The following is a 23,371-nucleotide window of genomic DNA, read 5'->3' as shown; positions in this document are numbered from 1 at the left end:
GTTGTTGCTCAGCAATTTTAATGATTATAGAAAGTCGTATCAATATGAAGGACGTCAAATTGAAGCGCAGAGAAACGAAAAAAAGTGGCTCATATTCACAGTGGCGCTGTTGAGCTTATTTAGCATGGCAGAACGAAGACACATATTCAGTGTTGACCTGAGCGAAGTGGCCTAGTGTGAAATCCTACGATGAAAGTAGAATTTTCCTGGTTGCCCTCGGGGAGTTATCGCAAAAAAGACCGAAATTTGAGAGCAAGCTTCTTTTACTTGGCTGTTGCTTGTTGTGTAATGATATTTGGCACAGCATATTTTCTGATGTTAAGGCGACTAAAGAGTGATTACTTTGACCAAGCATCCCTGCTTACATAACACGGAAAAATTTAAGGAATAGTATATCTTTGCTGACCATCTGCGCTTTATTTTGTTTCATCTTATTCACTGATGCAGTTCAAATATTAGTGTTTTTAGTATTTTAGAAAAAAAACTGAGCTAACTTTGCAACTTTTCAAAACATGATGTCCTTCAAGTTCTATTCTATATATATAGGAGTATAAAATGCGCATATGAATCCACAAAAATACCTGAATAAAGACCGAAAAAAATTCTCTACACGATATAGTTTTAAGAGCGTGAGCTCTTACTCATCACGTTTCGAGATTTCGTGGGGTCTGCTACCACCCTGAGATCAAAGCGCCATCTGTCGCTGGAACTACAGAAGAGCGCATCTCGCATTGAGACTTGTAGCGCCATCTACAACAGCATTGTAAAAAAAAACCACCTGCCACGTGGAAGTGATGACATCACGGTCCAAAATGGTGGATAAAGGTGGAACTCTGCGAGTATGACGTCAAGGGACAAAATGGCGGCATAGTATCTTTCTGGAATACAAGATGGCGGCCATTGAAATTGGTTGTGCCTTCTCAGTGGTGAAATCAAAAAGCTGCGATTCACAAGAAAGACCAGAGAGGAAGCCGTGTTGATTAGCAAAGAAGAACGCGTTGTTGTCAAGGTGTAAGGCAACTCGAGAATAAATGATGTTTTCTATTTTTTTGCAGGTGATGCGTATTAAGGATATTGGGCGATAATTTGATAAATCAGATCGGTTACCACTTTTAAATACTGGAACAACCTTTATAATTTTCCAGTCTCTCGGAAGAGCGCATTGAGCGAGCGATTGGGCAAATATTATCTGCAATATACGGTTGGTTGGCACTTTGGTTGCTTTAAAAGTACTTTGGCAGAAATGCTATCGGGGCCAGGGCTACTTGATAATTTCAGCTTGTCGATAAGCTTTTCAATACCTTCCGCAGTGACGGTAATGGGTGGAATCAATGAAAAGCTAGTACCAGGAAAGTTGGGAATATTTACTTTTGGCTCATGGGTAAAAACTCGTTTTTTGGGCGTCATTTCTTGGGCACATGTCTAGAGGCTTCAGAGAAAGGAATTCATTCAGTGTAGGTACGATCGCTTTAAGATGTAAAACAGAATTCTAGGCCCGCGTCACGCCGCTGAGGTGTATTGACTTTTTCTGTCCACCCTCAATCTACACGTCTTTGACTGACTGCTTCACCTGCCACAATGCACCTTACTCCTCTTACCGCTTCTGAATGGCCACTCTCCTCTTCTCTACCCTTCTTTCCACTTTTTAATATGTCATTTAGAACTAGTACTAGCGGACGAGTACGAGGACGTCTAACGCAATAAAACTTGGTCAGCGACCGAAGATGAACTCACGAGCATGGTAACGTTTACCCGTATACACGTATTGCTGTCGCTGCTTGATCTAGGCTTGTTCGTCAGTGGAAGTGGGGCAGTGTGTTGTACCGTAGCGAGCTTAATAATGTTTTATGTTGATGACAATCAGAAGTCCTAAAACACAGCCTAACGCACCTTGTTGCTGCCACGCCTCCCGATTACAGGTCCTGCTGATGAAAGACAAGGACAGGCATCTGAAACTGATGAACGAAATTTTGGCCGGCATAAAGGTGCTGAAGCTTTATGCTTGGGAGAAATCCTTCCAGCAGCGTGTGCAGGCTATTCGAGATGAAGAGATGAAGTCCCTGAGGGCGCAGGCCTATCTCAGTTCTCTCGTTTTGTTTGTTTTCCATTCCGCCCCATTTTTGGTAAGTCGTTTGTTTTTCTAGATTTTTTAAATTGCATGTCATGGAAATAGAACGTGTGAAATTTTTCTGCTACCATTGTGCACTTCGGCAGTTGCGAAAGATATGGTAACCATAGGAGCCATTAATCGTTAAAATACATGTTTCTGTCCAGCTGTTATGCAATATGAACCAGATAATTTTCATGTGGCGTGAATACTGCGCACCGAACAATTACTGACTGTTTTCTGGGACACGCTTTGCACGCGTCAAGCTTGGTAGTCGTGTTAAGTTCGTGACATCCAGTGCAGAGCAATTGCTCTGCGACGGTTGAACGAATGTCTCGGCATATCTGTCGTCTTAATGCTATGTTCAAAACAAACTGGAAATACTTTAAGATTGCCTGGGCCTTGCTTCTTTAGGATAATCCGATTAAAAAATTGCCCGAAGTTGCTATTACTTATGCTGCGCTTCCGAAAAATAAAACAAAATTACGAGCCTATGTTTTGAACTTACTAGCTTTACGGACAAATTGGAAACCTTTGGTTGTTTGTAGTGGTTACCCACTTGCACAACTCGGCATCCTACAAACTACGATATTGGCATGGTGTTTGGGCGAGGTTTCAGCAGCAAGCAGCGCTTTTTGTCTTGACTATTTCTGTACGCTTGTAGTAGTGAGACAGCTGATTCAGTCTTCTTTATTTTTTTCTGATTGCGCTTGCCAGCTTTTGTGTATTCATCGCTATCGATACGACGAATGTGCTAGACGCCAACAAAGCTTTTGTCTCTCTCTCGCTGTTGAACATTCTTCGCGTCCCAATGGGCTTCTTGCCTAGGCTCATCACTTTCACAGCCATGGTGACTACACCTCAGTATTTGATTCATCTTGCAGAGTTTAGCATTTATTTTCTTTGTATAATCGAAGACAAAGAAAAGCGGCCGACTTTAAGATGTCCTGAAAGGTCTCAGCGCATGATCGTCGATTCTTGGAAGATTCCGGCAAAGGAAAAAAATAACTCACATTGCTTTTCAGCATTTACTTCGGATATACATGATGATTGATTTGTTTATTTGTTTAGCGTCCCAAAATGGATGCGGTTAAGAGGGTATTCAGAAACCTTCGGCCAGCAGGGGTTCTTTACTCTGCGCCGCTGACATCGCACTATTCACGAGCCGCTAGCCGTTTGCCTACATCGAAGAGTGAACCAACGTGTCGTCCTAAACGAGTAAGCCGAACAGCGGCATCTTGTAACAACAAACAAAAAACGCGTAGCAGAGGCCTGACGATGCTCACCATCACCTATGGTATGTTCGGCAGCGTAATTCTCGAGAATGGCATTAAATTTTAGGAATCATATTTATAAAAAAAGAACGTGGATTCAAAAAACACGAGGAAAGTTTAACAGTTTTAAGAAACAAGAATAAGTTGTGACTTGGAGTTTTCTTTTTGCATTTCTTGAACACTACCAATACAGAAAATATATAAACACAACTCTTTCTTGCCGCGATGAGAAGTAGGGTTCTGGGGAAGTACTCGTTTCGTTTCTTGTCAAACTATACTTTATTTATGGGCACTGTGAATGCAGAGTGGAGAAAAAATGAAGTTGTTCCGTCTATTGTATGAGAGTTGTGGCCTTTTCCACTTGCGCGTGTGAGTTGCACTCATTTTCAGATCACTCTAGATTTTACCACAAAAGCAACATACTTTGCCAGCGGTCCCAAGGTTACTCCTTAAGAAATGAAGCTAAGGACACTACGCAAGAGTGAGCCTCAATAAGCTAATAAGAAATGAGCTGCGCCATTTCTAGGGTGCCGGTGTATGCGCAATATCATGCGCAGTGTCTCCCATCTTTGAGTATTATATATGTTACGGCAAACATTGAGGAAAAGGGCGTCTAGATAAATTAAATTATTAAGCTCAACTTAAGTTCAACAGTAATTAACATTCAGCGCAGCACCTAACAGGTGATTGAGTAAAACCCGCTTTGGTCTAGGTGGTGGCATTTTTGTATCATAACTGCAGCGAATAAAAGCGACCGCATACAGCAGAAACACACAGCCCACCGACAAGCGCTGCTTCGTCCGTGTGTTCGTCCGGGAGTCGTATTGTGTGCTTCTTCGAAATGTGATCATGTATCTTCACTGCATTTGTGATACTAATAGGGGATGGTAGATCACCACAAACAATGCATTAACAATATAGAGTTGTTATCCTACACACTTCTTGAGCATAGAAGACGGAGTATGGAGATGATGCTGAGGTGCCCTTCCCGCTCCTTTAAAGAGACGAGGGATTCCACTTGGTCTTCTGGAAGATATCGTTTCCCGCAGGAGAAAGAGAAAATTCATACGCAAGCTTCACAGCATTCTCGATATCTGGATGACAGGTACCTTACAAGAAATAACTGAGGAACTAGTGAATGTTATGAACGAAAGATTACAATAACAGTATGACTGGTGCTGCCTCAGAAGTTCTGACGGCGCCCACAACGATTAGCTATTTAATACGGTTCTTACATGAAAGATCTACAGCAGAAACCTACGCTACGATGGGGAGCTTTCTGCTTTCTTTGAAAATAAAATGCCAGTACAAATCAGAAGTTGTCTACTGTAACTGCAAGGCTACTCCCGCATGCCAAAAAAAAATTCCTCACCTGTGCCGGAAGCCTACTGGCTTGAGCATCCGGCTGGCATGCAAGAGGTGCCTGGTACCCACACACAATGCAATCAGTACAAGCTTTCCACGGGCATGGGGCTCAGCTTGTGCTTCATCTTTTACCACACTTTGTGTACCAAAATACCCACTTCCATGCCACTCATAATCAACCCTCGCGCAACCTAAGTTCATTGTCAGAATCGGAGTCATAACCTCAGTCAAAATGCTGCCCTCCGTAATGGTTTGCCGTAATTTTTGTTCGCAGGATTTTGCACGTGTGTCGAGAATATCAAATTATTGTTACTTGAACTGTTCACACTGTTGACCAAGGGCGTCCCGATAATCCGTTAAGCGCAGGCCTTTCGCCCAATCAGACCTTCGTTTTTAATAGATATTACTGTTGTAATCTACGTCGAATGCTCTCGAGATTAAATAAAGTGTTTACAAACTGACTCACCACGGGAAGTTTCGCAGATGGTAAGGTCCAAGGGGTCTGATAACTAGGACGCTATGAAACTTAAATTCTCGTCGTGCAGGTCGTCAGTATGGCTGTAAATCTTCCAGTCTGGCAGCCACGCTGGTCGCTGTAACATATAACGAATCCTCGTCTTGCAGTTTTTCGTGTCTCTGGGCCGAATCAACAAGTACCTCAGCTCAGACGAGCTGGATCCAGACGCTGTATTACGGAAAATGGGCGAAGGTTTGTGCACTTCACTTTTTGAAAACACAAACTGAGCATGATACACAAAATGGCCGTCGTTCCTCAGAAACTTTCCCTGATAATTTTACCATATTGGACGCAAGAGAAAGTGGCCACAGTTAATGCTGCTAGTTTGCGCTGCCTTGATGTCGTCACGGCTGTTTTAGAAATAAAACTCTTAAGCTCGTTTTTTTATTGACTGCTTTTATACTTCCCCTAAAATTGCTGCGCTTGAATAGACCTCTCGGCCACAGGTCCGGTATTTTGTGATAATCCTTTGAGCCGTTTCTTGCAGGCGACTGTTTGGCAATGAATGAAGGAAGCTTTGCGTGGTCTAAAGGTTCCAAGGCCACATTGAACAATCAGAATATTAGCATTCCTAAGGGTTCTCTGACAGCTGTCGTCGGCTCGGTGGGATCTGGAAAATCGTCCATTGTATCGGCATTTCTTGGCGACCTGGTGAAGCTAAAATGCGCAGTCTGCATTAATGTAAGTTTATAAGCATAGAATAATTCTATAGCTTATTGTTAATATAGTAGTATCATATCATATAATTTCTGTAGTTAATATTTTATTTCTTAACCAGGTGATTCTGTTAGACTTTACCAATTTTATCAATAACAATTAAGGAACACTCTCGTTTCTGTCATTGAAAGTACATTCTAATAGGAGGCGAACATTACATACGTAACAGGGCAAAATAAATGGAATAAATATTTAGACTCCCTAAACAAACTTATGTTAGTTCTAAATACAGGAGATTTATTCGCGAAATTGTAGGCCGTCATCGTCAAAGGCAAACTAATTTCCTCAATTTTCTAAATCGGCGTTGTGGTTCAAAATGTTTTTGAGAATAATTTGCCTAGGAAAGTTCACTTAGTTTTCTTTCTCTCATTGCACATAGTGAAAATGGTTTCGGCTGCATTTCAACCCCCCCCCCCCCCCACACACACACACTCATACACAGACGCATATTCTGTAAATCTGCAACGCAGGACGGCCAGGGTAATAATTTTCAAAGGCACACTTTTCACCTTTGCTATTTCCACGCAGTACTGATTCAGGAATATTTAAGACCTGGGCTTCGCTGCAATGATAACGGCCATCCGTTTCGCAGTCTCGCCACTAAATCCAATGAACATTCGATTAGAATAGCCAATTAATCCTCGAATATTTGATCTGTATCATGTGCATAATGTTCCTGGAATTTATGAAGCATTTTGCTATAAAAACTGTTTAGGTTAAAAAATCTTACCCTGTTAAAGCACTAAAAATCACATTTTTGCGTCCAGGGATCCGTCGCGTACTGCCCACAGCAAGCCTGGATCCAGAACGCAAGCGTCAAAAATATTATTACATTTGGCCAGCCATTTGGCGGCGATCGCTATGAACAAGTGATTGAAGCCTGCGCTCTCAGACAGGACTTGGAGATTTTGCCTGAAAGAGATGACACAGAGGGTGGAGAGAAGGTATGTAGGGAATATGTTGGAGACTCTATGTTGGAAAAACTTTATGTTAGAGAAACACCATGCTGGAGAAACTCCCTGTTACAGAATCTCCATGTCTAGGAAAATTGTCAAATGACTTACTGGTACATTTCGCGGACTAACGACAAACCAGAAAAGAACCGTGTCCTAGACCAGAAATACTCATATGTACTGATAACCGATAGTCATAACCCCACCAACTGCGAGTAAACCCGGCTTTCAGGTTAGAATTTCTTTTGCTTATCATCTGTTGTTTTAGGCGCATCTAATATTTCTGCTAAATTTAAAAGCACAGACTATTCGTACTTGTTTCTTCATAATTTATAATGTGCTTGCTGTTTAGATTGCTCAGTTTGTAGGCATTATAGGAAACGTGTGTATTGTGCTCAGTATGTATTTTCGGTGTTCATAAATGCTTAAGTACTGTGAAGAAATTGGATGAAGCTTCATGGCTGCACGTTTTAGTATGATACCTAGTACTGTCTGTGATGTTATTTCTGGCGGTTACGCTCGCTGAAAAAATTTAATTTTCAAACTGAAAGAAGATTTGCGAGAATTCTGTTCCTAAGAAAACGGCGCATGTAAACCTCCTTAATACTTGGAAAATAAGCTAGTATTAGTGCCAATGCTAGAAGTTTTTTGGCCCATGGTGCGGGACAATGCCTCAAATATTTAAGCTTGAGAGTCAAATAATGTTAATATCAATTAGGAAACATTCGGATACACCGAAGCCAGATGAAAGAGAGAGAGTGCTCCAGCAAGTGATATCAGTGCCAGCAAGAAGAAGCCGCCTGATGGTTTTTTCTATTGAACAGGGCATTAACCTAAGCGGCGGCCAAAAACAGCGGATCAGCCTTGCTAGGGCAGTCTACAGCGGCTCGGATATCTACTTCTTTGACGATCCCCTCGGCGCCGTAGACCCACACGTCGGCAACTATGTTTTGGACAAAGTCATAGGACCGAAGGGACTGCTGAGGAAGAAGGTATGCATGACTGGAGACTTTAACAAGTGAAAGGAAATACGTATTCTCAATGAACAGCTAAATAAGAACGGTCAATAGTAGCTGGTATCTTTTCTTAACATAGCGATGCGCAAGCTATTAGCGCACGAAGCAAACAACAATTTCCTCACTGGCGTGGTAAAAAACTAGACGCAAAATTTAAAATTAACGATCACAACAAAAATTACATAAAATTCTGTAGATGAGTGTGTTGTAGCAAGATAGGCATGTGACTAATAAAATGTTTTTCGCATCCCTACCTGATGCCTCAAATGTATTTTAAATGTGCATGTTTAGGAAGCAAAAGTCTTTTGATGCAGTTTAAAACAACTTGATTCGAAATGGCTCATGCGCCGTTTTGTTGTCTTCAATTGTATGTTTTGCTCCTTTTTGCAATAAATATGAAACAGCTTGCTTACATGTAAGCTTACCAATTTAAAGCAAGTTCTAAACTCATAAAGAACTTTCGGCCTGCTAATAATGCTCTGACATGAGTACTAACAGAGGTCTTTAAGTATATAATTTCATCTCTAATTCCACGTCTTCTAAACAGGCAAATTTCACGGCTGTGTTGTCAACACATAGAAAATATGCAGTACTTGTATGCAATACAAGCTGTTAGAGGACGGCAGAGAAATTTCCTACTGCAACTCCACACTTGTGCCGCAAGCCGTAGACAACGCACGTAAGTTGTAAATCGACGCCACAGACTTTGGTCACTTTCATTATGATGATTCAACACATAAGGCTGAAATGAAGTGCTCGCAATTCTTTTCTTTATTTCTTAGTGCGCAGAAAGCGATCTAACATTTACCTTTCCAGCCCAAAGTTTACGTCCAGAACGGTTTGCATCCTGCTCAAAATGACTTCAGATAGGCGCATAAACACACTTCGGCTTGTTCTTCTCGGAGAATCGAAGCACGCGATGTATTCATTAGTGCTGAAATAAGTTGGCGTGCACCTCACGCAGACACGCGTCCTGGTGACCCACCGGCTTTCAGTACTGCCCCAAGTGGACAAAGTAGTGGTGCTGCATGACGGGAAAATAACCGACATGGGTACCTACGAGGAGCTGCTGACGCGCAGCGGTGCCTTCTCCGACTTCCTAGAGCAGTTCCTGCAGGAAGACGAGGTGATCAGCGGAGTACCCGGTGAGGATATGCAGCTACTTGGGAAGATTGCATCCCGAGTCGGCGCCTCCAAAGAACTGGTCGGGTGCGTAAAGGAAAATGCGCCGAGCGGCGTAAATGCCATAGTAGAGGAAAAAGATGCTAAGATGCTGAAAGTTAAAAGGCTTGGCTTATGGCTTATGGCCTGTCGGAGCTTAACTTCCCAGAGGGACTCATGCTATGAGGGACGCCCTGGTGCAGGGCTTCGTAACTTTCGGCCACCTGGGGCTCTTTAACGTGCACTGTCATCGCACAATACACTGGCCTCTAGAATTTCGCCTTCATGAAATGCGACCGCCGCGGCCTGGATCGAACCCGCGTGTTTCGGGTAAGCAGCCGAGCAGCATAAAATGCTTTAAAGTGCTTTAAATACCTTTTAAGTGAGCTCTACTGGCAACCTGGCTAGTTTCTATGGGTTCTGAAACGTTTATTAAGTGCGCCGATGGTGTCTTAGGGATTTGCACCATGGGTATGATTTGCCCTCCTCTTGTTCACTATTAATAAACTTCATCATCAGCCTTACAACACCCACTGCAAGGCAAAGGCATCTCCCATGTCTCTCCAATTAACCCTGTTTTTGCAGCTGCATCTATCCTTTGCCTGCAAACTTATTAATGTCATCCGCTCACCTAAACTTCTGCCGCCTCCTGCTACGCTTACTTAGCGAACTTATCATTATTCAATGTTCTGTCTTTGCGGGACTCCCCCCCGCCCTCAAACTCCTTGCAAAGATTTTAAATGCGTATTTTTTGACGCTCGATGTTGTTTAGAAGCACAAAGCGTATATAAAATTTCCCTTTCAATGCTCAGGGCTATCAAATTCGCAAACATTGGCTCTGAAAATCAAAACATGAAAAGTTCATTACTTAATTTGAGCTAATTATCGTTTAATTGTTCATTCAGACCAGGACTATTTGTCCAGATTTTTACACAATAAATCTCATTAAATCGCAGCGACTAATCTCCTAGAGATGAGTCGCTGCGAGACGAGAGCTGTAATAGATAACTGGTTTTTTTTAAAACATCAGTGATAATTTTAATATGGTGCATTGGCCAGTAACCTTTCCGAAAGGAACAGGGCAGAAAGTTGAGCTAGTTGGTACACGTTCGTTATGAAACAACCTGGCGCTATCAAACGACGACACAGAGGGGAAACTGTGTCGTCGTTTGATAGCGCCAGGTTTTTTCATAATAATTTCCAAAAGGAGCCTGCCTCATTTGCACGCGGTTTTTCAAGGTCACTCTAATGTGCTTAATGTCTACTGTTTGGCTCTAAAGCTCCGCTGCATTGATCCTCGTCCCCTTACAGAGGTCAAGATTCTGGGTCCTTCGACTGAACCCACATACAAGAGAATAACTGTGAAGACGCTTTTAAAATTCTTGAAAGACTCAGGATTCACCTCAAGGGTGTAAAGTTTCAGAGTGTTCTCAGGGTACCCTGTTAGTTATGACAAACGGACACGTGAAAATGTCATCTACCTTCCCCTCTCTCCTTTGTATATCTCCCTCCCTTCCCTTTCGCAAGTGTAGGGCATCACACCGGCCGCCGCCAAGCTGACCTCAATGTTTTTCCGTTGATAATTCTCTCTATCTCTCTCCTAGCAACAAAATCAATGGTTGCTGCAGCAGTGGTAACATGGATGTGCAGCACTATCTGATACACACTTACTGTCATTTTTTTCAACTGCATTCTACACTAAATGCGCTCCGATGTGTATGAAGATTTTGTTTTCATTTTCGGAGGGGTCAAACAATTGATTGCTCATGTGAGGAATGTACTGGCATGGAACTCAGCTTTTTTTGGAGCGCGTTTGCAGTCATTGCCTGGGGGCATTCTACGTGTTTTGAACTGGAGCAATCTTTTGGCTGTGACCTTTCAGATACGTGCATACACAGGGCACTACGCTCTGTCTCAGCTGCATCCATCACCCTCCCACAAAACGAATCATTTACCACTTCGCCGATGGCTGCGTTATCTTTATTGTGCCACCGGCTTGTCATCTAATATCATTACTATCCAGTATCATAAAGGTCAGTAATCGAAAAACGTAATCCACAGACGCTTTTGAAGGTGTTTGGTGTCACCTTCATCGATCCCAAATAGCGCCTGTGCGACGATATTAACGCTAGACGTGATCGTACATGCTCCGGAGTGGTCTAGCTGCCACTGCATACCACCATGAAACCGGGGGTTTAATGGTGTAATAGAAAGAGCTCTAACATTTTCGAAGCAAGAGGCACTAATCTATTTATTCTAGTTAGTGGACCGTTTCTTTAGATCTTTGACATCGCCTTTCTTATGTAAAACATTTTTTTAGCGTTCTTATATTGTTTTGGGAAGCTTGTGCATATACAGTGGCAAGATTTTTGCCAACTGTGTTCCGAATCCTTAGCTGCTTTCAAGTTCCCTGACCTTACCAGCTACTTTGCCATTTGCATTGCTTGTCAGTCGTTCAGTGTCCATTTCCACAGCAGCGCAGTGCCCGATATTGTCGCCACATTTTAAAATGGAAATCCATCTTTATTTTAATAGACACTTTAATACTCTTAACCTTGTTGTGCAGGACAATGTGTTTATCGATCCTTTGTGCCAGTATCTGCTGTTTGCCGCGCCAAAAGTGTTTTGGAGGTTTTTTTCAACCTCACACCTTCTGAATTTATAATTCCTTATTTAACGTAGGTTATGCAATGTTATCAACCTTCACCCTTGTACTGATTGCATTGTAACTACTATAGCTCAATAGCGGCAACTTTTGAGCTAGTTGGTTATCCAGTGCGAAACATTAAACAAGTAACGCACTGTGTCCGTCTATTTCTCTCTCCTTGCCTTTTGGATGCTTTCATGATCTGTCTACTGTGTTAAGAATAATTTTTTGTGGTTATATAGTCTGAACAAAGATATTGCCAGCGTTCTGAGTAGCTCTTGTATCCCGTAAGTTTACTGCACCCCCGTTAATATATTTTAAGCTTGCCATTCACGATCACTAGTGTGAACATGTCTTCATTGCTTAAGGAGGAAACTCAGTTCACAGGTGAAACTTTAACTTCTGTACTCTCTATTTTCGCCAACTTATCAATGTGCTATCATCGGTTTACCTTTTCTCAGTGCTGTGTATAATGCTTATCATAGCAAAAAAATATTGTTTAGCCGTTCCAGGACGTTTTCTGGTTAACTTCCCGTGTATGCATTCACATCCAGTTCGGGTGCACATCAAATAACGGTCGCTTCTTCGATTCGCACGCGAAGCAGGCTGCAAAGATTGAGTTAAAGTGTGATCGCTGTTGTGAGAGGAAAAATTTTAAAAGACGCAATCAACTCTCAGGGAAATAGCTGAAAATGCTTGCGCAACAGTTTACCTGTTGGGATGCAACGCATGGATGCAGAATTTGGAATAGGTATTTTTGTGGATATTTACCAAATACATTAGTTTTGCCGCGAATGCATTTAAAAGTAGAATGGTGAACAAAACATTCAGGTTTGTAAGTGAGCATGTACATACCTGTAATGTGCGCTTTGTGAGGAGCATAACGTTTTGTCGCGCCTGACCTTGTAGGCAATGTTATAAGTCTTATAAGTATTATAAATCTTCAAACCCAACCAGACAGGCAAATCTGTGAAAATGTTTAGTTTTCAGGCCCCTCTCCAGGCTGAGCGGCCATGACGGCGACTCCGCTTCGGACACCGGAAGGGGCGGCAGGCGGCACCACATTTCTTCGAAACGCAGCACCCGCGATGGCTCTGTTACCGTCGGAGGGAAACCTGTCAAGACCATGGAAACTCCTCCTACAGCTGGAGCCAAGCTGACCGGGCAGGAGAGTTGCCAAGTCGGTTCGGTGAGTAGAAACGTACAAATGCGTCGTAAGCGCGAGTTAGGGAGACCAGAAGAAACAGCGGCGTGTGCTGAGCTGCTTATTGTACCAGCCTTAGTGTTCACTGCTCGTGTAGACGAAAGGAAGACAGCCCAGTAGAGCACCAAAAAAACAAGAGGCTTTATATAGTAATGAAACCGCTTCGATTTATATCTGAATGCGATTCGTGCTTATTCACATAAGTTATGCGCCACATTAAAGCGAAAGACAGAGCTGGTATAACTGGCTGTTGCTCTCGTCCTTAAATGGTACCTTAACCTCGAAAGCATTCTATTCACGTTAGACCAACGAGCATTACCGTTCTTTCTTCACTAATAATGCCTTCAGATTGCATCCTTACATATTTATGAGGACTTTTCCATGTATCCTAGGGTTCTGGGGAAAGAGCAGGTGTTTACACTGAGAAGGAAAGAGGTGGTGCCACTACTGCTGCTATTTCTTAATATTTGATGTTAAACCTTGCTTTTCGACTTTGAGCTCACCAGCCAACGCAGACAGGTAGGCGTAGCAGTAGTAAGTGGTTTTTATTAAAATAATATTAAAAATGCAGGAAAATATTTTGCTAGCCCCGCCATCTGCCATCGATACTGAAGTACCTCAACTGGGGCAGCCGAAATAAATGATAGCAGGCAGAATGGAGAAATGAAATGAAAGATGTGAGGGGACAGTTAGGGAGGATATGGGGAGAGGTAATATACACAAACTATTTACACAATTTATTTAAGAAATGTGTCCAGGTTGTGTGCGTGAATAGTTCATTATGGAGCAATAAAAACACACGCGCAGCACAGTGTTGACTGCAACTGGAATGGGGCGTCCAGATGTTAATCGTCCAAGGTGGAACTCGCGGAGCGTTCGGTCACTGCGTGCAGCTACCTGGCGGAGAACAGACGGGACGTCAAGCTCGTCTGTTCGAAAGAAGCAGTTTCTTATAACGGGACTATGTCGAGTGAGCAGCTTGCAGCAGGAAGCTATCCTTTAATATTCAAGAAGTAGATCTTCATTGGAATAATGAATGAGCGAAGCGAGAGGCCTGCATAGAAGAAAAACCTGTTCATTTGTATTCTTTCCCGCTGCTATCATGTTATCGTTCGATTATTTAATGCTAGCAATAACGAAGACATGGTGACGCAATTACATAACTTTTTAGCAGACAAAGAATATCACTGTCAAAATGTAATTGCCATAAATTTGAGCTAATTCTGACACATTGACATAAGCTTTGTATGTTCAATCTAGCGCGTAAAACATTTATTCCATGTGTATATTTGTACCTACCTTATAATTTCCAGTCGGTTTTGTAGTCCTCAGGTTAGCATAGTCCTTTGTTTCTTCAAAAAAAATCAAAGCGCAAATTTGTCGTTATGGAAGCAAGTCTACAGATTCGCCCCAATTCGAGCTCAGCGTTGTTAGTGTCGAGATATAGTTGTAGGTTCATTTTGCGCATCGATAGAAACGCCGCCTTTCTGGGTAGCCTTTTGCTGCAACCCAAAAGAAGCAGAGTAGAAGAAATGTTTTTTTTTCTGTGGCAGTCCTCAGTATTCCGCAGTCTCTCATTCCTCACCTACCTGTGCAATTTCGCGCAGCTTGAACAAGGTTGACCTCATATATCTTTCCGCTGGGTCAAGATAGCTCCACCAAATCTCAAGCTACGTTGAATGAGCGTAATTTAGCCGAAAGAATTAATATGTCTGGTGCTTAATATTCAGCATTGTGGTAGAAATGTACTGATTATTCAGCTTATGCGGCATTAGAGTTTATCTACACACATCATCAGAAATCCTTGCAGAATGTCTCATATTGCATCTGTGTGTTCTGGTTGGCTTTTACTCAGAGACACAGGTGGAATAGGCATTTGTAAGCGCATTAGAGAGCGCGCGAAGAGAAAAGCCCATTTTTATTGTATAAAGTACCTTTTAACACACAATGAAATCATTTCCGAATAGGCAGATTAGTGTAGAAAATAGTACACTTTTGTGTTAATTATAATGAAAAGAAGAGCGATCTGTGCGCCCTGCGGTCGTGCAGAAAAAACACGCATGTACTCGAACAAGTACATAGGCAAGATAAAAAAAAGCAAGAAAAATCAATTGCTTAAACCTAAGGTATGCCTCATGCCTAACTAGGAAGACAGTTTGGTGGCTGCGGAGCGAAAGGACCGGATATTAGCGGGATCCTAACAGGAATTCCTTATCAACAATCAGTTGAAGTACTACGTATGTGTGTTCAACAGAAAAGCAGTGTGCCTATCTTGGTGACAGGTAAGAATTAGGAAGAAAAAAGTAACAGACCAGAGCTTATATCGATGCAGCTGTCTAAGAGAGATTGCTGAAAAGGCGCGTGGGTGGTCTGTATTGTGTCGTAAACTTTTGTCTTAGCAAAGAAAGGTTGTATTCCCGCGCTCGTTCGTGTCTACCTCTCTTACGCGACAGCGTATGCATCTCGTTCTGTGAAAAAGCCGTCGGCGTAGTGTGCACCGCGTATCGAAAATAATCGGGGGCTGCGTAAAAAAATCTTATCATAGTAATTTGTGGTTCTAGTGATTGATGACTGATTAGTGTGTGATAGGCGATGACGAGTTAGTGAAGTCATTGTGCTTAATTATTTATGTAAAATTGAAAATTGGAAAACGGTTGCTCGAAGTATCAAAATGATGTGAAAGCCACTGCTTGAGTATGGTAAATAAAAAACTTTAGACTGCGTAGTTCATCAATTAATTTTATGAAACAAATACAAAGCGAAAATTGGGTTAAAAGGTGTTTCCAATGAGCAAGACGTCGCGCCGAACAGTGGATGGCGTTCCGTAGACATTCTGGGTTGTCGCGTTTCACTCTTAAAAGGTGAAGCTTAAGCGTCCTCCAATTTTTTCTTTTTTCAGCGTCCCTGTGTTTCGCTCATGACTTCCGTATTCGCATAATATCACCGAATTTACCAGCTTGCCCTCTAGTCTATACTGACCAAAGAGTTAGCATTACGGCAGATTGTCTCTTAGCGAAAATATTAATGACCCAATTGGTCCTTACCACTCAAGTTTTCTTGCTGTAAGTAGAATTGAATGTGGTGGTATGGCGGCACCACGTCTTTCTTCACATGTGGAGATAGAACAAAACACGTTTACGGCATTTTTGTAAGTTTTTCGCAAGAACGACTAATTTATGATATCGCCTTGGTTCTGGGATGATAGGAAAATTAAACGGGCAGCGCTGGCTGGTGTGACTTGCGTATGCAATGATTCAAAAGCCAGGGCAGCCACGTTTACGGCAACACAACTAAAGGAAGCAATGAAGTCGAACAGCGCGTAAATTAAACGCTTACTCACGCTGAGCATTACCCTTTTTAGACGGGGATTATCTGGGCGTCGCAAAAAGGGCTGCGTTGACGCCTCCGCCACGTCGATTGAGGGTCCTGGGTAGACATGGTTACCAGACGGTGACGCAATAAATACCTATCGGCAAGGGGCTGATTCCAAATAGATGCCTGTGACGTGATGACATGGCTTAGCAACCACAGCGCCACATGCGCTGCTGCGTCCTCATGGCAACCGCATTTTTTAAAGCATTCTATACCTGGGTTGACCGTTTGGCGCGCTCGCATATGTAAGTTGCACGCTTGTTCCCCGCAGTTTTTCCAGCGTTCATGGCTGGACTTCTGCTGATGCGTTCACCAAGGCTTCCCAAAGGCAAAAACACACCACAACAGCAGTGCAAACTTTTGCGGATTCAGCCAGTGTCACGGCACTACGTAATCACCATCTTCAGCAGCAATGTATAGCTGACAAATATCATATATTATGCAGCTGGTTGATGTTCAGATCCATGCGAGGAACATTCGTTCTTTTTTGCCAGAAATGACGCCTTTCTTAATCAGCTAAACCAGCTAATGCTATGAAATTGCGCGTGCCCATCCTTGTAGGTGAAGTGGTGGGTGTACCTGGCATACATCAAGACCATGGGCAAGAAGCTGACGGTGCTCATGCTCGTCTCGTACGTGTTCTCCCACACCTTCAACATCATGACCAGCTACTGGCTCAGCCTCTGGAGCAACAACGCGCTGGAGCCAGAGCTCGCTACAGACCCGGTGCAGCGCAATTTTCGACTCGGCATGTACGCCATTTACGGCCTCAAAGAAAGTGAGTACGAAAGTGGAGGAACATTTGTCGCACCAAATGAAAGATGAAGCATTTGCGGTAATAAATGAAGAGACGTACTATGCTATCGTGGTTCAGTGGAGCGGCCAGAGAGAGGTGAGAGAATTGTAATCAATATGTATCTAACTGGCGAGTTGGAAGAAGTCAACACCATTAACTCCAGCATGGTCGTTATGCTAATTAAGCGTTTAGTAGGCACGAGTAGAAAGTTACCTAGCTTTCCAAAAAACTTTCATTCATGATGACAGGCTAGTTCGTATGTTCTACGGGGAAGGAGAATCAGCAATCTGTACAGTAAAAAAAAAACATGCAAAGCGATTATAAGATGCAATGCGCGTTTGGTGCATTAATCATCGCTTGTATGAGTAGCGGTTTCAAAGATCGCCTTTTCATTGCGTCTTTCATGTGTTCACTTTAGATTTTCCAGTTAGAATATGTGTATGCTTTTGTCTGGTACTACGGCTTCGGTAGACGGCATGCCTCATCCTCTGGCACAAGCGTGGCTAGCCGCTGTTCTTTAGAAGCATAAAACTGCGCATCTCAGATAATGTGGATAATCAGCAACATACAGCGTCGTGTAGGAACATCCTTGTTTCACCATCTACCTATGTGCCACTCACGTTAATACAGGATGTATTACGCCCGCAGCTATGGACGAAGGTGACGCTGGTGAACACTCTCAAGGTCCCGTAACAATGGACATAAACACCCTCGAAAGGAGAAGATTGGCAAGCCATCGCTTTAGCTCAGTCGGCAGAGATCTGGGCGCGAAATTTGGAGGTCATGCGTTCCGATTCCAAGGGCGCATGTGGTTGTTTTTAATCAATCGCTCATTGATTAAAAACTAGAACTATAAATCAAGACAGCCCCTATAGTCATTGGATTCGTTGAATGTTGGCTTCCGTCATGCGAGTTTATACTAGGCAGTGAAATGTTAGAAGTTGTAGTGCCATACAACTATTTAAAACATGTAGTAACCGCTAACCCCTACAATGCGTATTATACAACTAGCAATGTTTCAACATTTTGTTATTCTTTGTATAATACTACCGACATTAGCCTTATTTTATGTGTTATTTGATTGTTTTCGTCACAGCTCGGTTGTATTTTCGTTTTACCGTTTGTTGTTTTTCTTAACATGCTGACCAGTTGAATGTTCCGATTTTGCTTGACCGCGTTCTGTTAACCTTACTAAGCCCTCCTGCCACAATCCCAATTGGGAATAGCAGTATTTGTAATAAATAAATAAAAATAAATAAAAGTAACTAGAAGACTAAGAACAGGGTGGAGTGCAATTGCCACGAGCTCTCAGTCATAGGTAGCGGTGTACCAGAATCCCTCGAAAATACGGCATTTTTACCTTTCCAGTCATTCCGTTTTCAAGGTGCTTGGGATAATTTATGAGATAATCTCAGTAAAAGACTTATTTGAGTGTTATTATCTATGTTTGTGCTCTCATGATTAACATGGAGCGGTTTAGGATTTTGGCCAAACCATTTCACAAATTGGTTTAAGCCGGTATTTTTTCAATCCTTCCTTTGATGTGATAATGCAACAATCCTGCAGGATTTTCTTAGCTTGTGCGCAAACTGCAAAAAAAGTCACATTCAATACTTGTTAGGCGTGCAAGTCTTAATACTTTGCGCCGTTTTTTGCAGCTGTTTTTATTTTGGTGGGCACCATTTCTCTCAACTTGGCTGCCATTCAAGGCAGCAAGATTCTGCACGCTGATATGCTTCAGCGAGTCCTACGGTCTCCGATGTCCTTCTTCGACACTACACCGATGGGCAGAATTCTCAACAGGTGCATTCTCTCTCGCTCGCTTTCTCACGATTATCTTTTGAAATGTAAGCGGCATACGCATTCTCGGATCTGCAAAGCTACGTATGCCGAACTAGAGGAAATGCATGGTACAACTTAGCTTATGTTGTTAGCACGCGTTTTTGCTCTAACTATAAATTGTTCACGCTTACGCTTCTACCACTCCTAAAATTCTCTTCCCAGTCTTTCTGTTTGCGAAAGCTTAATTCAGTTGTTTGTCGTTAGCTGAATTTACATTGCATGCTACACTTCATTCATTGTCCTTGTCCTGTAAATCCAATGAGATGGATAGTTTCGGTTTCTTCTAAACAATTAGTCTGTTTGAGATCTCTTTTTCAATGACGGCCGTGTACCGAGCTTTTCAGGGGACCTCACAGTCTGCCCTCCGTCCACCTGTTTCTATCAGGTTTGCTCTATCCTCTGCCTGCACATCACAGTTGTAACGCGCATGATCGAGATCATAATTTCGTTATTCCTCCACTCTTCTTTTTCTGCATCTTAAGAGTGGCAATGTAGACAGGAAACTCGTTTATGTTCTAAGGAACGTTACTTTATGCAAAAAATAGAGATTATTAATCCGAGAAAAAAAATGTAATTCAAACATCTACTTCGCAGACCTCTAGCTATTTTTTTGTGCCATTTAAATGAATAAATCGCATGTAAAAAGCTTACTTGGATTTTGCTAAGGTAAACAAAAACAGCTTGTTTTCTGCACGCAAGTACACCACTCCTTGAAAAGCTGCATAATAATTGAAATATGTAAGGTATCCACAAGATTATCAATAAGATTATCAATATAGATTGTCAAATTGACTTTTTGGACTATTTTGTTTAGTAAGTTGCTAAGTTAACATGAAAACACTGACAAGCGGCAAACCAATTAAAGCAAAAAGGCACTGCTAGACGTAGTACACTTTGATTTCTCAAAGTATTCTGTTGTGTGTTATCACAGTCGGAAGTTTACAGCTTTTTGTAACCCTGAATTTGTTATTTACCAGGAATGCCTCCAATACTTTTGGACGTTCTTTTCACTGTAAAAATGGAGCTTACGCGCAAGTTCCGGGGCTGCGTGACTCCTTTTCAGCTTCTTTGTGCACTTCTGACGGCACAATACAAAATAATTTGCGTAAAAAAACACACACACGAGAAGTTAATTTACTTCAATGGTATGTTCTCAAAAATGTCACCGATGGGTGGGATGGCTCATGTGAGAAATACTTTGAACCCTTAATAGTTGAACTGAGCCTTTCCCCGTACATTGTAAGCCCGGGCTGCCCCATAGGATAATACGTCCTGAGGCAATACATAATTATCTTGAGGTCATTTCTTTTATTTTCTGAGCACCGCTGACGACGTTCAAGTGCGTGTGCGGTATTTTTTTCTGAGAAATATTACAATGCTTGCAAAAGGAAAAGAACATCTTTGTCAACAAAGAGGAGGAAAGACATCACTTTCGTGACACACTTCGTGGTGTTTGCTTATCAGGGTCAGAAGAATTAGATATCTAGGTTGCCTAGCTTTACCACATTCTAAGATAAACGAAAGCAATTATTTTCGAGCGTCAACGCAGTTTGAGGCGCCAGACTTCCTGCTGTCTAAACCCACACAATATATACTCGGTTATATATTTTAAAACTGCTTTTGGAAGAGAATCACACATATTCAAAATGGTAACCTTCACAGAAAGTTAACATCAATAACGTTAACGTTACTGATAGACGGCCTCCTTTTAAAATGATCTTTGACGAAGGCAGGCACGAGTTTCTCTTTTAGTTCTGTGTGCGTATGCACTCCAGACAAAGGGATACTAAGAAGCAATCAAATCTAATGCTTGGACCTATGGCGCTGCAATATATTCAGTCTTTACTAACATCGAGTAATTTTTGTTTCTCAGCAGGTTTTCGAAAGACATCGACACCACTGACATGACATTGAGATTCAACCTGAGAATGCTACTAATCCAGTTCTTCAAGGCACTTGTGTCATTCACGCTGATCTCCATTGAGAACCCAATTTTCCTGGCGGCGTTCATTCCACTTCTCATCATTTACTACTCTGTTCAGGTGCCATCGTATTTGCTTCCCGCTCTAAAAGTGATTGCCATGAGAGTTGCCTCGAGCAGTCTTTAAACAGTGTTGTGGGGCGTACCTGGTTAGGAACTGTACCAAACAAACATGGACCTTTAAAACACAGGTTGGAGCATACCAGCTTCAAAGTGAAGGAGTCTAAAAGAGGTAAATATAAAACGTTTGAAGAAAGTTAGGAGGTTCGTAGCGCTGAGTATTCCTAACACTACAAATCAGTTAAAGCTGCACGCCGAGTACAGCACGCGGAATATGGAACTTATACGCACGGTTCTAGTCAAAAGACATGGATTTGGGCAGAGTATGTGAGGCAAACAAAAGATAGCCGATGGTAGATTAGGGGTAATGTGGAGGATACCACTTGAAGGCAAGTGTAGTAGGGGGCGGCAGAAAGTTAGATGGGCGGATGAGATTGAGAAGTTTGGGAGTATAAGGTGTTCGCAGTGGGAACAGGGCAGGGCAATTGCACAGAATAGGCATATGTCCTGCAGCGGACATAGAAGGCTTATGACGACAATGCATACAGTCAGCTTTCCATGATTGATGAGCGCTCTCTGCTTTGTGCAGAAATTCTACGTCACCTCGCGCCAGCTGAAACGCCTCGAGTCCATTTCGCGGTCCCCGATTTACATACACTTCTCGGAGACGGTGTCGGGCTGCAGTTCAGTCCGGGCGTACCAAGCCGGCGAGAAATTTGTGGCCAGATCCAACGAACTTACCGACATCAACCACAGAAGCTACTTCCCCAGCATAGTGGCAGCCCGGTAAGCTCTTTTATCCGAATGTGAGCGGACGAATACTTTTGCGATGATTACTGCGATAAAGTTAAGCGATAAATCATCAGGTTTGATATGCATTCATCACTTGTAGGAAACGGCCGTACTTTAGCCAGCTCCTCTCTAGAGCAGGTATACTGCTGCTATAAAAAGTACAAGGTTAGCAGTTTGAGCCTAGCCTTGCCGCAGATAGGTCATTCGCACATAAGCATTTTTAGATGTTTTAGAGCCCTGACATGAACCTCGAACGCCATTTTAGCTGCCAAATTTACCTGCTTATTCTCAGTTGATGTTCCTACGGTAGAGTTGGCTTTAAAAAAAATAATAAAGTGAAAGCGCAGCGGCCGGAACAAGGCCGGGACATTGCTATGGCCATCTGGAGGTGTGGAAGTGGGCTGGAGATGCACATAGTGTAAACTTTCGGCAGCACTGCATGTGCCGGATTCAGCGTCTTTGATGACAGCGTCCTTGATGAGCATGCTACCGCGAATGTTCTCAGTCGGTGCACGCTTGTGGCTTGGTACATCACACTGCCAAAAGGTGCTATAGTAATTGTGAGATGATTAAACACTACTCCTATGTTCCACGAAGATGGCTAAGTAATTCTTTCGGCTATCTTTCCAAGGGCATAAAGTTCGTGCTTGCTCTTCATATTGAAATGATTCTTTTATTCTCTATTTTTATAGTTCGAGCAAAAAATGAGGTGTCTAGTGTACACAGAAGAGCTTGCTAGGTTTGTCCTTGGCAGTCGTGCAGGTCAATTTGTTCGTAGCTCACGGTGCCTCTGGAAGGTACTGTTTCAATAACAGGTTAGAATGTTTACAAAGCAGCAGTGGTCGATTGAAAGTTCTTTCTTGAAACACAGAATTTCGTTGAACGCCGTGTGCCATATTGATTTTTTAAGCATGGAGCCAGTATATTGTTTGCTAATTTTTTACTACCCCTTATTTAAAATTTCCCTGGTTTAATAGTAAAACTTGTGCCTGAGGGCTCTGTAGCTAGTTTCGAAATTTTTGGAATATAATTTTCTAGCCAAATGAAAGTAAATTTTGATGCGCGTTGGGATGTCGTGTTGGCTAATTGTTGTTTCGGCTGGACGTTCTTGATCACAACCTGTGCCGGACAGTTTCGGCACCATGTATACAATATTTATATTGCAATACAGTGCAGATGGTTCATTTTTTCATCGTGCAGCCTGTGTTATCCTACAGCCACTACGCGTAGGTGTAGCTACTAAACGTGTTTTATGTTAGAAACAGGAGACAATTCACCCTGTGATTTTGTATGCCGTACAGAATCTGTTTTTGTTCAGATATAAGGTATATGATTAAAGCTATGGTACATATGTGCTCCACAAGATTATAACTCAAGAATTTTTTTACGATGCGTGCAGCCAGGGTTCACAAGTGAGTGGATGTTTATGAAAAAAAGATTACAGTATGGTTTTCATTTTATGGGGTTTGAAGTCCCAAAGCAACTCAGGCTATGAGGGACACCGTAGTGGAGTGCTCTGTATTGTTTCGAACATCTGGGATTTTTTAACGTGCGCCTTCATCGCACA

At 42.4% G+C, this 23,371-nt stretch overlaps 1 protein-coding gene across 1 annotated transcript in view; it reads left to right on the top strand.

The window, feature by feature from the left end:
• LOC144105357 (multidrug resistance-associated protein 1-like) overlaps nucleotides 1-23,371 on the top strand; it is a 70,815-nt gene that overhangs the window by 20,588 nt on the left and 26,856 nt on the right. Inside the window, 11 exon segments of the mRNA XM_077638499.1 lie at nucleotides 1,920-2,123; nucleotides 5,371-5,455; nucleotides 5,751-5,944; nucleotides 6,748-6,924; nucleotides 7,758-7,925; nucleotides 8,914-9,094; nucleotides 12,741-12,946; nucleotides 16,895-17,111; nucleotides 18,788-18,932; nucleotides 20,848-21,013; nucleotides 21,602-21,798. Coding sequence (XP_077494625.1) covers nucleotides 1,920-2,123; nucleotides 5,371-5,455; nucleotides 5,751-5,944; nucleotides 6,748-6,924; nucleotides 7,758-7,925; nucleotides 8,914-9,094; nucleotides 12,741-12,946; nucleotides 16,895-17,111; nucleotides 18,788-18,932; nucleotides 20,848-21,013; nucleotides 21,602-21,798 — 1,940 coding nt within the window.

Source organism: Amblyomma americanum, chromosome 9, assembly GCF_052857255.1.
Source record: "Amblyomma americanum isolate KBUSLIRL-KWMA chromosome 9, ASM5285725v1, whole genome shotgun sequence".
Lineage (NCBI taxonomy): Eukaryota > Metazoa > Arthropoda > Arachnida > Ixodida > Ixodidae > Amblyomma > Amblyomma americanum.
Note: the sequence above shows the minus strand (reverse complement) of the source record. Positions and strands in the feature narration are given on the sequence as shown.